We start from the raw sequence: 13314 nt of genomic DNA, 5'->3' as shown, positions 1-13314 counted from the left end.
GATGGTCTCGATCTCCCGACCTTGTGATTCGCCCGTCTCGGCCTCCCAAAGTGCTGGGATTACAGGCTTGAGCCACCGCGCCTGGCCCAAAATTTACTTTTAAATGTGTGTAACAAAATAGGATTACACAATTATATAGGAATATAGTTATCAACATGTTTTTAAAGATTTTAATATAGTTATTTATATGCTTCTTTACTAATGATTTAAATGAAAGACTTAGCAACTAGTCAAACTGCTATAATTTTAGCCCCTTAACATCTGTTCCCATCTGTGGACCCCAGGTAAAGATCCTTTGCTGTGGGAGCAGAAATGAACAGGGGCCTCTTTGGAACTAGTGAGAAGCCAGATTATATATTTGGCCTCTGGGCTAGTTCTGGGGTCTGGATCAGAAACAGAATTTGTTTCTTTCCTTTGGCCGCTAGTTTTTAACCTACTTAATGATTATTTAACTTAAAATTATTCTTTAACATATTGACTCAAATGGTCTTCATCCTGCTTCCATTCATGCACTTGAATAGTTAACAAATGGCTTCTGTCTGTTGGGCACTGTATTGAGAGCTAGGAATGCAGGATGGGGAAGTCTCAGTTAGGGGCCTCCAGGGGCTCACTGTTTAGCATGAGGGCATGAACTTATGAAGAGGTGCAGATGCTGGTGTCCTGTACTTAACAGAGTACAGCCACAAATAGTCACTTTCTCAGGCTCCTGATTATGCGTTGTTGGTTTTTTTGGAGCATTTTCACACAGGCGTTTATCTGATTGAAAATTCTACCGGCCCGGTGTGGTGGCTCACACCTGTAATCCCAGCACTTTCGGAGGCCAAGATCGGGGGGATCATGAGGTCAGGAGATTGAGACCAGCCTGGCCAACGTGGTAAAACCCCGTCTCTACTAAAAATACAAAAATTAGCTGGGCATGGTGGTGGGTGCCTGTAATCCCAGCTACTCTGGAAGCTGAGGCGGGAGAATCGCTTGAACCCAGGAGGCAGAGGTTGCAGTGAGCCAAGATCACGCCACGCACTCCAGTGTGGTGAGAGTGAGACTCCATCTCAAAAAAAAAAAAAAAGAAAGAAAGAAAAAAATTGTACCTTGGTGAGAGTGTAAATTTATATAGCTATTTTACAAAACAATATGGAGGTCCCTCAAAAAACTAAAACTAGAGCTACCATATGATCTGGCAGTCCCACTCTGAGTATATATCCAAAGGAATTAGATTTATATGCTGAAGAGATACCTGCACTCATGTTCATTGCAGCATTATTCCAAATAGCCAAGGTATGGAGGCAACCTAAAGAATCCATCTTCAGATAAATGGGAGAAGAAACTGTGATATGTATCCACAATGGAATATTATTCAGCCTTCAAAAAGAAATAAATTCTGTCATTTGTGGCAACATGGATGAACTTGGAAGACACCATGCTAAGTGAAATAAGCTAGGCACAGAAAGGCAAATATTGCATGTTTTCACTCATATGTGGGAGCTTAAAAAGTTGAACTCATACAAATAGAGAGTAGATGGTGGTTACCAGAGGCTGGGGAATGGGGGTGGATGAGGAAGGAGATGTGGATCAAAGGGTACAAAATTTCAGCTAGATCAGAGGAAAAAGCTTTAGTGATCTATTGTACAGAATGTTGACTGTCATAAATAATAACGTTTTATATGTTTTTAAAAATTCTACTTTTTATAAACAACAGTATTATTATTATTGAGACGAAGTTTCGCTCTTGTTGTCCAGGCTGGCATACAATGGCATGATCTCAGCTCACCGCAACCTCTACCCACCAGGTTTTTTGAGACAGGGTCCCACTTTGTCACCCAGGCTGGAGTGCAGCAATGGAATCTCAACTCACTGCTGCCTCAACCTCCCAGGCTCAAGTGATCCTTCCGCCTCACCCTTCCAACATGCGTCACTACGCCTGGCTAATATATATATATATTTTTGAGTTGGAGTTTCGCTCTTGTTGCCTAGGCTGGAGTGTAATGATGCGATCTCGGCTCGCTGCAACCTCCGCCTCCCGGGTTCAAGCAATTCTCCTGCCTCAGCCTCCCGAGTAGCTGGGATTACAGGCACCGGCCACCACGCCCTGCTAATTTTTGTATTTTTAGTAGAGACAAGATTTCACCATGTTGACCAGGCTGTACTCAAACTCCTGACCTCAGGTGATCTGCCCGCCGTGGCCTCCCAAAGTGCTGGAATTGCCACCACGCCCATCCTAATTTTTTAATTATTTGTGCAGACGAGTTCTCACTGTGTTACCCAGGTTGGTTCAAAACCTGGGCTCAAGTGATCCTCCCACCTTGGCCTCCCAATGTATTGGGACTACAGGCATGAGCCACTGTTCCTGGCCTATTCTTATCCCTCCAGATTTGTTTGGTGTGTTTTATCTGTTTGTTTATGTTGGTTGTTACATTGATTTATTGAATGCTCTCAATTCACATAGGCTTCACTTAATACATCATATTTATTTAAATCCCCCTATGCAGTAGGTTCTGTTCTAGGCTATGTGGCTTATATTTTAGTGAGAGAAAACAATTTAAATACCCAGCTGGGCATGGCGGCTCATGCCTGTAATCCTAGCGCTTTGGGAGGTCTAGGTGGGAGGATCGCTTGAACCCAGGGTTTAAGACCAACCTGGACAACATAGTGAGACCTTACCTCTACAAAAAAATACACAAATTAGCCAGGTGTGGTAGTGTGCACCTGTAGGCCCAGCTACTGGGGAGGCTGAGGCATGAGAATCACTTGAATCTGGGAAGTTGAGGTAGCAGTGAGCCGAGATTGTGCCATGCACTCCAGCCTGGACAACAGAGTGAGACTCTGTCTCAAAAAACAAAAACAAACAAAACCATAAAATCTTTCAGATGACGGTAATTATAGAGGAAAAGAGACCAGTATGTTGGCATAAGTACCGCTGGGGGTGTGTACATAATTGCTGTAGGTCCTATTAAGAAGGTGACTTTTGTTTTTTTTTTTAACTTTAAGTTCCGGGATACACATGCAGAACGTGCAGGTGTGTTCCATAGGTACACATGTGCCATGATGGTTTGCTGCACCTATCAACCCGTCATCTAGGTTTTAAGCCTCGCATGCATTAGGTATTTGTCCTAATGCTCTCCCTCACCTTGTGCCCACCCTCCCCGCAATAGGCCCCAGTGTGTTGCTCCCCCTCCCTGTGTCCCTGTGTTCTCATTGTTCAACTCCCACTTATGAGTTCACTTATGAGTGAACATGCAGTGTTTGGTTTTCTGTTTCTGTGTCAGTTTACTGAGGATGGTGGCTTCCACCTTCATCCATGTCCCTGTAAAGGACATGATCTCATTCTTTTTTATGGCTGCATAGTATTGCATGGTGTATATGTACCACGTTTTTTTTTTAGTCTATCATCGATGGGCATTTGGGTTGGTTCCAAGTCTTTGCTATTGTAAATAGTACTGCAATAAACATACGTGTACATGTGTCTCTATAGTAGAATGATTTATAATCCTTTGGGTATATACCCAGTAATGGGATTGCTGGGTCAAGTGATATTTCTGGTTCTAGAAGAATGTGACATTTTTAGCAGAGGCCTGGATGAAGTGAGTGAGCAAACCAAGTGGATATCTGTGGGGCGATCTTTGCAGACAGAAGAAAAACAGATGCAAAGGTCCTGGGGCAAGAATGGACTTGCCAATGATTGATGCAAGACAGGGCTGAAATAGTCATCTTCAATTTCCCCTCATTTTCCTTCTCCAATTTTGAGTCTTTAATAAACATTATGATTGCTTATTAATACATCTGTAGGAATGTCAACAAAATCGAAGCCATTCTTTTATGGTAAGTTGTCTTTGGCTAAGAATGCTATCCACAATGACAACGAAGTTATAACTTTGGTCCTATCATTGATTGCTGTATTAAAATCTTTTTTTCTTTTTTTTTTTCCTCTTCTATTTGGTCTAGCTTGGGAGAAAGAGAGAATTCCAGGGTGGTTAAGCAGCTGGCTAGAGGTAGAGGCTCAGACAGAAGCCTCAAGGCCTCAGGGCTGCAGCAGGACCCCTAAAAGGCTACTGAGTTCAGGAGGCTCCTAGCCGTGGTTGAAATCCTTTGCTTTTTGCTTGTACATTTTAATTCTGAGCTAGAACAGGTATGTCCTATGCTGGCATGGGTACTTCCTCGAATTAGAGTGGCCTTTAGGCCAGCAAAGGGGTATGTTTTATTAGTTCTGGGCTTCATCTTATAGCATTATTCTAGGGTCATACTAATTACTTTGTAAATCTGGTAAAAGCGCTGATGGTGTCTTGTTCATGAGAAGCGTGCAGTGCTGGGAATCAATACACTTCCTGTTTTGACTTGGGGTTGATTCTTGTACTTTTCCCTATCTGTAGCCCCCACCCCCTGCCCCATTTTTGCTAACCTGATCCTGCAACCTCTGCTGTGCCTGTAGTTTTACCAGCTGTCTGCTTCTGACTCCAAACTGCCCACTAGCACTCTCCCCACACAGTGGGATGTGAACTGTGCCACGGTGCTGCTTTCATGGCCTTTGTCATGTGTCCGAGCCTAGCAAAGGCCCAGGGGCAAATATTGTGAGAGTGGTTTCTATACCATGTGTTCCTGTCCCTTAAAGATCTTATGGCTTGGTGGGAAAGATAATACGTGTCACTCACCTGCTTGAAAGCTTTCCTCATCTCCTTATTTCCAATTATAATCTAATCTGAGGGCTTGCAAAGTGCTCTGTAATCATGTTCCACCCTCTTCATGTAATTCACTATCTTGATTTTCTTTTTTTTTTTTTTTTTTTTTTGAGACGGAGTCTCGCTCTGCCGCCCAGGCTGGAGTGCAGTGGCCAGATCTCAGCTCACTGCAAGCTCCGCCTCCCGGGTTCACGCCATTCTCCTGCCTCAGCCTCCTGAGTAGCTGGGACTACAGGCGCCCGCCACCGCGCCCGGCTAGTTTTTTGTATTTTTTAGTAGAGACGGGGTTTCACCGTGTTAGCCCGGATGGTCTCGATCTCCTGACGTCGTGATCCGCCCATCTCGGCCTCCCAAAGTGCTGGGATTACAGGCTTGAGCCACCACGCCCGGCCCACTATCTTGATTTTCAGAGCATGTTCTCTGTTGCTGTCCCAGTCAACATATATATTCACCCCAAAAGGCCTATAACCAGTAGAGATTGTGCCACACAAACCACTCTTAGTTTTGGGTACATTTATCTTGTCTTCCAAACTAGATTGAAAACTCTGAAAAAGAAACTTTCTTGTATTTCTCTTTTATCTGTTGAGCTCATAATAGGTATCCAGGAAGTAGTAGGGTTGACTGCATTGATTTGGGACTACACTGGGAGGTTTCTTCACCATCTCTCTTTAGTTTTCTTTTTTTTCTTTCTTTTTGTTTTGCGACATCATCTTGCTCAGTCGCCCAGGCTGGAGTGCAGTGGCGCAATCTTGGCTCACTGTAGCCTCCATCTCCCAGGTTCAAGCAATTCTACTGCTTCAGCCTCCTGAGTAGCTGGAATTACAGGCGCCCGCCACCATGCCTGGCTAATTTTTTTTGTATTTTTAGTAGAGATGGGGTTTCACCATGTTGGTGATGCTGGTCGCAGACTCCTGGGGTCAAGCGATCCCCCTACCTTGGCCTCCCAAAGTGTTAGGATTACAGGCATGAGCCACTGTACCCGGCCTCTCTCCAGTTTCCCAATTGGAATCCAAGGGAAGTAAGTTTAAGAAAAAGTTAAGATTTTGAAATCTTTGGATTCAGAAGAATTTGTCACCTTTAACACCTAGAGTTGAATGTTCATACCTGGAGAGCTTTAACATCAAGCCCTAGCCAGCCTCCAGCAAGTGGACATTGGTCAGGTTTGGCAGGATTCATCCCCTGAAGTAGACTGAGAGCCACACCTTGGCCTGTCACCGTACCCATCCCCTATCCTTAGTGAAGCAAAACTCCTTTGTTCCTTTCTTCTCCTAGTGACAGGAAATATTGTGATCCTAAAGAATGAAAATAACTTGTTACCTTGTGGCCTCAGGCCTCTTGACTTCAGGCGGTTCTGTTTAATCAGGTGGTGTGTCTTCCCGTCTTCCGGGGGCTCCCTGAATGTGGTAGATGAAAGAGACTAGTTCAGCCCTGACCTGAGAGAAAGCCTTTGTGAAGGGTCAGAAAATGTTCACCAGCCAAGGTTGTGTGGTTCAGTTTCTCTTTTGTTTCTAAAATTTGTCACTGTTTTGACAGGGGGTGCATAATGGAGTATTTAGATTTGTTATTGTAAACTATGCAGCATGGTTTTCAAAAAATAGCAACACGTAATTTATAACTTTAATGGGACTGTAAAGTGTTAGAGATTTTTTTTTAAACATCAGTTCTATCATTTTATAGAGAAACTAAGGTACTAAGAACAAGTACAGAGTTCACTAATAGCATCCATTTGATGTGGCTGCCATAAATTTAGAAAATACCCTCAAAGCTCTCTTGTATTCAGTGACTTTGTTTTTCTTTTAGAAGGAGTTTTGCCCTGTTACCCAGGTTAGAGTACAGTGGCGCCATCTCGCCTCACTGCAACCTCCGCCTCCCAGATTCAAGCAGTTCTCCTGCCTCCTGGGTAGCTGGGATTACAAGCGCCCACCGCCATGCCCAGCTATTTTTTTGTATTTTTTAGTAGAGACAGGGTTTCGCCATGTTGGCCACGCTGTTCTTGAACTCCTGACCTCAGGTGATCCGCCCGCGTTGGCCTCCCAAAGTGTTCAGTGACTATTAAATACTCACTGTGAAATGTATTCTTAGTTATCAGGGAGGGGTGCAGGGGGGAGGAAATGACCTTAGATGTAGAGATAAATGAGGTATGAGGACTGGGGGGACTCAAAATCCAGTTTTATGCATATATCCTTTTTAGCTACAGTAGTTAGGTAGATTATAAATTACATTTGTTTGTTCACTGTGAGTTACTTTTAACAAGTAATGCCACTGTAGAAGCATCAGTGGATCCACAGGAATTACACTTGTGTGATTATTTGAAATGATAGCTTGAGAGGGAAAAGTCATTGAACAGTGGTAGGATAAGGTTCCCCCTCTCTTTTCTCTTTTTTTGAGATGTAGTCTCACTCTGTTGCCCAGGATGGAGTGCAGTGGCATGATCTCACTGCAGCCTCTGCCTCCCGGGTTCAAGCAATTCTCGTGCCTCAGCCTCCCGAGTAGCTGGGACTATAGGCGTGTGCCACCACACCCGGCTAATGTTTGTATTTTTAGTAGACACAGAGTTTCACCAGGCTGGTGTCAAACTCCTGACCTCAAGTGATCTACCCCCTCAGCCTCCCAAAGTGCTGGGATTACAGACTTGAGCCACCATGCCTGGCCTCCCCCTCTCTTTTTTAGTACTTAAATATGCTAAAAGTGGGCAAGACCAGAGCAGATGTTGTGGTAACAAGGCAAATCTGATTTCTCATTCTGTTCTTGTCTGACGCATACAGGTATATCTATAGAACTTGTAAACACATTCACATTGTTTTTTTTCATTGGCTCCTCGAAGTAGAACTACGAAGTAGGCTGCACAGATGACAGTATTGTAGAGCATAGGTAAAAATATTAAGTAAGAAGATTTGGTTAAGATTAGAAAACTAGAAATGATGGAACCGGTGTCCAGTCCTGGTTTTTTTGTAAAATAAATGTTTATTTTAGACTAACTTTCAATGTATAGAGAAGTTATGAAGATAATATACAGGATTCCTGTGTACCCTTCATCCAGTTTCCCCTAATGTTAATATCTGGTTCATTTGTCAAAACTAAGGAATTAGCCTGAATATGATTTTAACTAAACATGAGTCTCCTTAGTCTCCATTGGTCTATGACAGTATCTCAGTCCTGTTTTCATGATCTTGACAATTTTGAAGAATACTAGTCAGTACTTTGTAGAATGTCCCTTGATTTGGCTTTGTCTGGTGTTTTCCTCATGATGAGACTGGGGTTGTGGGTTTTGGGGAAGATTTTGTCACACAGGTGAAGTGCCGTTCCCATCACGTCGTATCAGGGGTATGTAATATCCACATGATGTCCCTGGTGCTGTTAAAACATCATCACATGCTTAAGTTAGTGCTGGCCATGTTTTTCCACTTAAAGTTACTATTTTCCCTTTCCATATTCAGTTCTTTGGTATCAAGTTCCTTCTTATTTCCTTCGTAAGTCGTGCAGAAGTTTTAATAAATTAGTACATGTGAAGAACTGCTTTCAGGAATGAATAAATGTTTTGTAACATTCTTCATTGAAGAGAAACATTAAAAGGTAGCAAGTTTGCTTTCATAGAATGCTGGAAGGGTTAAAATTATATTTATTCAGTAATTGTTTTCACTACAACGGGTAACTCAAATTTTCCTATCTTTTTTTTTTTTTTTTTTTTGAGGTGGAGTCTTGCTTTGTCACCCAGGCTGCAGTGCAGTGGGGTGATCTTGGCTCACTGCAACCTCCACCTCCCAAGTTAATGCGATTCTCCTGCCTGAGTTTCCCAAGTAGCTGGGATTATAGGCGTGCGCCACCATGCCCAGCTAAATTTTGTATTTTAAGTAGAAACAGGATTTTACCACATTGGCCATGCTGGTCTCAAACTCCTGACCTCAAATGAGCCACCTTCGTCGGCCCCCCAAAGTGCTGAGATTACAGGTGTGAGCCATCGTGCCTAGCCAATAGTTTTTTAAAACGTGTCATTTTCCTTTTCAGCACTATAGATATATATTTTTTAAAGTATTTGCAAATGCCTGGGTAAACATTCTTCTTTTTTCATGGGAAGATATTCATAGAGTTAAAGTAATTTTTAAAATTTCAATGTAAAACATGATTTTAGAGACATCGATGAGGAAATTGTTGTGAGAAATCATCTGTCCCTATGCTAATGACTACAGTTTCACTATACTGTCAGCTCTGTGAGGGCAGCAAAGTGTCAGGTTTTTAATTTCCACTAAGGTGTCCAACCAATAAATGGATCAATCTATATCAAAGGACATTGTTGAGTTCTCTTATATTTTTTTCAACATTTTATTATAAAAATTTTAAACATACAGGAAAGTTGAGAGAAATTTGCAGGGAACACCCGTATACTCACCATCCAGATTCTGTCATTCACTTTTTAAAAATTTAACATTAACAGTCTCACTCTGTTGCCCAGGCTGGAGTGCAGTAGCGCAATCTTGGCTCACTGCAACCTCTCTGCCTCCTGGGTTCAAGCGATTCTCCTGCCTCAGCCTCCCGAGTAGCTGGGACTACAGGTGTCCACCACCACGCCCAGCTAATTTTTTTTTTTTTTTTTTTTTTGGAGACGGAGTCTTGCTTTGTTGCCCAGGCTGGAGTGCAGTGGCCGGATCTCAGCTCACTGCAAGCTCCGCCTCCTGGGTCTACGCCATTCTCCTGCCTCAGCCTCCTGAGTAGCTGGGACTACAGGCGCCCGCCACCTCGCCTGGCTAGTTTTTTGTATTTTTTAGTAGAGACGGGGTTTCACTGTGTTAGCCAGGCTGGCCAGCTAATTTTTTTGTATTTTTAGTAGAGACTGGGTTTTACCATGTTAGCCAGGTTGGTCTCAATCTCCTGACCTTGTAATTCACCTGCCTCGACTTCCCAAAGTTCTGGGATTATAGGCATGAGCCACCATGCCTGGTCTCATTGACATTTTATTATACTCGCTTTATCACACATTTTTCTGTAGGTTTATTAATATATCCTTTTGTTGTTTTTGAGATGGAGTCTTGCTCTGTCGCCTGGGCTGGAGTGCGTGTTGTGATCTTGGCTCACTGCAACCTCTTCCTCCCAGATTCAAGGGATTCTCCTGCCTCAGCTTCCTGAGTAGCTGGGATTACAGGCGCCCAGCTAATTTTTATATTTTTAGTAGAGATGAGGTTTCACCATGTTGGCCAGGCTGGTCTCGAACTCCCAACCTCAGGTTGTCCATTTGCCTTGGCCTCCCAAAGTGCTGGGATTCCAGGCGTGAGCCACTGCAATGGCCTGATTTATTAATATCTCTTCTTTTGGGTGCATTCCAAGGATTTTTCTGGACTATCATGGAAGTTAATTTATGTTTCTGATTTGTATTTGTGGACCATAGTTTGAATTGGTGCAAGAGAGGTGATGAGGGGTGAGTTTTAGGCATTAGGTGTAGCTCTGTTACCAACCTCATATGAAGTATATTGATAACTTATGATTTCTTAGTGATGTTCCTATGATTTTATTATTGTTTCCAGCTTTTTATATGATCTTCTGATAGAAATTCCTCGGTTGCTGCAATGTCATGACAGTGTGACTGCAGACTGTGCGTGTTTACTGTTGCTATTACAAATAACTTGAACATTATTTCCCATGGGGCTTCATCCTTCCTGTGTTTTCTGTTTAGGAGTAGCCCATCGAAGCCAGAGCAGTGAAGGAGTCAGTTCTCTCAGCAGCTCGCCCTCTAATAGCCTTGAAACGCAATCTCAGTCTCTCTCACGTTCCCAGAGCATGGATATCGATGGTGTCTCATGTGAGAAAAGGTAAAATGAAGCCAGTTTTCTAATATGCTCTTTTATTTAGGGAAAGAGAAAGATCCATTCACTTTAGTCTCTAGTCCATAGTCAGAAATGCCAGCTGGAGACCCATGCCAGTCCTTAGCAAATTAGGGTCAAACGTATTACATTTAAAGATTTTGTATTATTCAGAGATGTTCTTCATACCCTTGTTGTTGAGACAGAGTCTCACTCTTGTCACCCAGTCTGGAGTGCAGTGGTATGATCAGGGCTCACTGCAAACTCCGCCTCCCAAGTTCAAGTGATTCTCCTGCCTCAGCTACCTGAGTAGCTGGGATTACAGGCGTGTGCCACCGTGCCTGACTAATTTTTATATTTTAGGTAGAGACAGGGTTTCACCTGTTGGCCAGGCTGGTCTCAAACTCCTGGCCTCAAGAGATCTGCCTGCCTCAGCCTCCCAAAGAACTGGGATTACAGGCATGAGCCACCGTGCCTGGCCCACTATGCTTGTGTGTTAAATGTCTTTTATGAAATAATGGTGTAGTCAGTTAAAAAAAGAAATCTGTTGTTCTCATTTTGTAAATATAAAGTTGGCAAGCATATGCCTCTCCCTAAAACTTTTACTGATTAGTGAAATTTAAAAGTTTGGAATATTTTAGACAGGAAAGCCAAATACCCTGTTTGCTTCATAAGGATCAGGGTGTCTTGAAACAGCCCTCCTGTGTTGCATATGTGCCAAAAATGGGTGATAAGGGTGGCTGAGGTATTGATTCCTTTCGTGGTTGAGCAAGTCAGACTCCTTGGATCTGGCTCCTCTCGCCTCAAGCAGTGCCCTCGGTTCGTGTCAGTGGGCTAAACAGATGAAAAGGGGAATTAAGTCCGGGCTTGATGGCTCATGCCTGTGATCCTAGCACTTTGGGAGGCCGAGGCAGGCAGATCACTTGAGGTCAGAAGTTCAAGACCAACCTGGAAACCCTATCTCTACTCAAAATACAAGAAATTAACTGGGCCTGGTGACAGGCACCTGTAATCCTAGCTACTGGGGAGGCTGAGGCAGGAGAATCACTTGAACCCAGGAGGTGGAGGTTGCAGTGAACCAAGATTGTGCCACTGCACTCCAGCCTGGGCAACAGAGTGAGACTCCATCTCAAAAAAAAAAAAAAAAAAAGGAGAATTAAAAATATGAATAAGGGGCTGGGCGTGGTGGCTCACACCTGTAATCCCAGCACTGTGGGAAACTGGGAGACATGAATCACTTGAGGCCAGGAGTTCAAGACCAACCTGGCCAACATCGTGAAACCCCGTCTCCACTAAAAATACAAAAATTAGCTGGGTGTAGTGGTGCATGCCTGTAGTCCCAGCTACTTGGGAGGCGAGGCAGGAGAATCGCTTGAACCTGGGAGGCATAGGCTACAGTGAGCTGAGATCACGTCACTGCCCTCCAGCCTAGGTGACAGAGTGAGACTCTGCATCAATAATAATAATAATAATAATAACAACAACAACAACCACCACCACCAAATAGAATATCTAGAAATGAAAAGGTAATTCACATTGACAACTTGCTGTAAGAGTTAAATAGGGGTTAGACATAGCTGAAGGAAGAATTGACAAACCGAAAGCGCTGAAGAAATTACCCAGAACATACCATAAAGAACAAAGGAGATGAAAAATATAAAAGATATTTAGAGATATAGAGGACAGAGTCCTTGGTTTCTCATGAAATGTATGTAGGATTGAAATTTCTAGGTAGAACATTAAAATTGTGAATGCAGATGTTCAGCTTTCAAAAAGAAGAAAAAGAGAACAGGGGTCCAGCATATATCTAAATATCAAAAAGGGAGAATAGAGAGTTGGGGAGGTTTCCTTCTGCTCACTTTTATTCCACGTTTTTTTCTCTACTGGTTTGAAAGATATTATTAAAAAAAACATCAGGCCAGGAGCAGTGGCTTACACCTGTAATCCCAGCACTTTGGGAGGCCGAGGCAGGCATTCACTTGAGGTCAGGAGTTCGAGACCAGCCTGGCCAACATGTTGAAACCCCATATCTACTAAAAATACAAAAATGAGTGGGTTGTGGTGGCATGCCCCTGTAATCCTAGCTACTCGGGAGGCTGAGGCAGGAGAATTGCTTGAACCCGGGAAGCGGAGATTGCAGTAAGCTGAGATCACACCACTGCACTCCAGCCTAAGCAACAGGGTGAGAGTCTGTCTCAAAAAAAAAAAAAAAATTATAATAAATGATTGAATTTTTGTTGAGAGTTGGTAAATGATATGAATCTTCAGATTTAGGAAGCCTAGTGAATCCCAAGCAGAATAAACAAAGAGAAAGTCATACCTACACATTTTATGGTGAAATTGTAGAACACTGGTGACAAAAACCTATTTATTTATTTATTTATTTATTTATTTATTTAAATATAAATGCCCCCACTCCTTGCAGAGACAAAGACCATTAAAGCAGACAGAGTGAAAAGAGAGATTATCTAGAAAAGAAATGACAGCCAAATATCTCAATGGTGGAGGCCACAGGATGGCAGAATAATAGTTGAAAGAAAGTAACTGTCAACTGGGAAATGTGAACTCCTGTGGAACTGCCCTTTTTCTTTTTTATGTTTTCTTTTCTCTCTCTCTCTTTTTTTTCGAAACAGGGTCTCACTCTGTCACCCAAGGTGGAGTGCAGTGGCGCAGTCTCTGCTCGACTGCAGCCTCTGCTTCCAGGGTTCAAGCACTTCTCATGCCTCAGCCTCCCTAGTAGCTGGGACTACAGGCGTGGGCCACCACACCTGGCTAAGTTTTGTATTTATTTTTGGTAGAGACGGGGTTTCATCCTGTTGGTCAGGCTGGTCTCGAACTCCTGACTTTTTTTC

The 13314-nt window shown here is 43.1% G+C and overlaps 1 protein-coding gene across 2 annotated transcripts in view; it reads left to right on the top strand.

Annotated features, from left to right (window-relative positions):
- The window catches only part of LOC105473131 (ubiquitination factor E4B), a 146973-nt gene that overhangs the window by 46567 nt on the left and 87092 nt on the right, over positions 1 to 13314 (top strand). For both annotated transcript variants that reach the window (XM_071101032.1, XM_071101024.1), the window contains exon 3: positions 10336 to 10471. In XM_071101032.1, coding sequence (XP_070957133.1) covers positions 10336 to 10471 — 136 coding nt within the window. The remainder of the gene's footprint in view (positions 1 to 10335; positions 10472 to 13314) is intronic.

This window comes from Macaca nemestrina, chromosome 1 (genome assembly GCF_043159975.1).
Source record: "Macaca nemestrina isolate mMacNem1 chromosome 1, mMacNem.hap1, whole genome shotgun sequence".
Taxonomy (NCBI): domain Eukaryota; kingdom Metazoa; phylum Chordata; class Mammalia; order Primates; family Cercopithecidae; genus Macaca; species Macaca nemestrina.
This window is presented reverse-complemented; position numbering and strand designations above follow the sequence as displayed.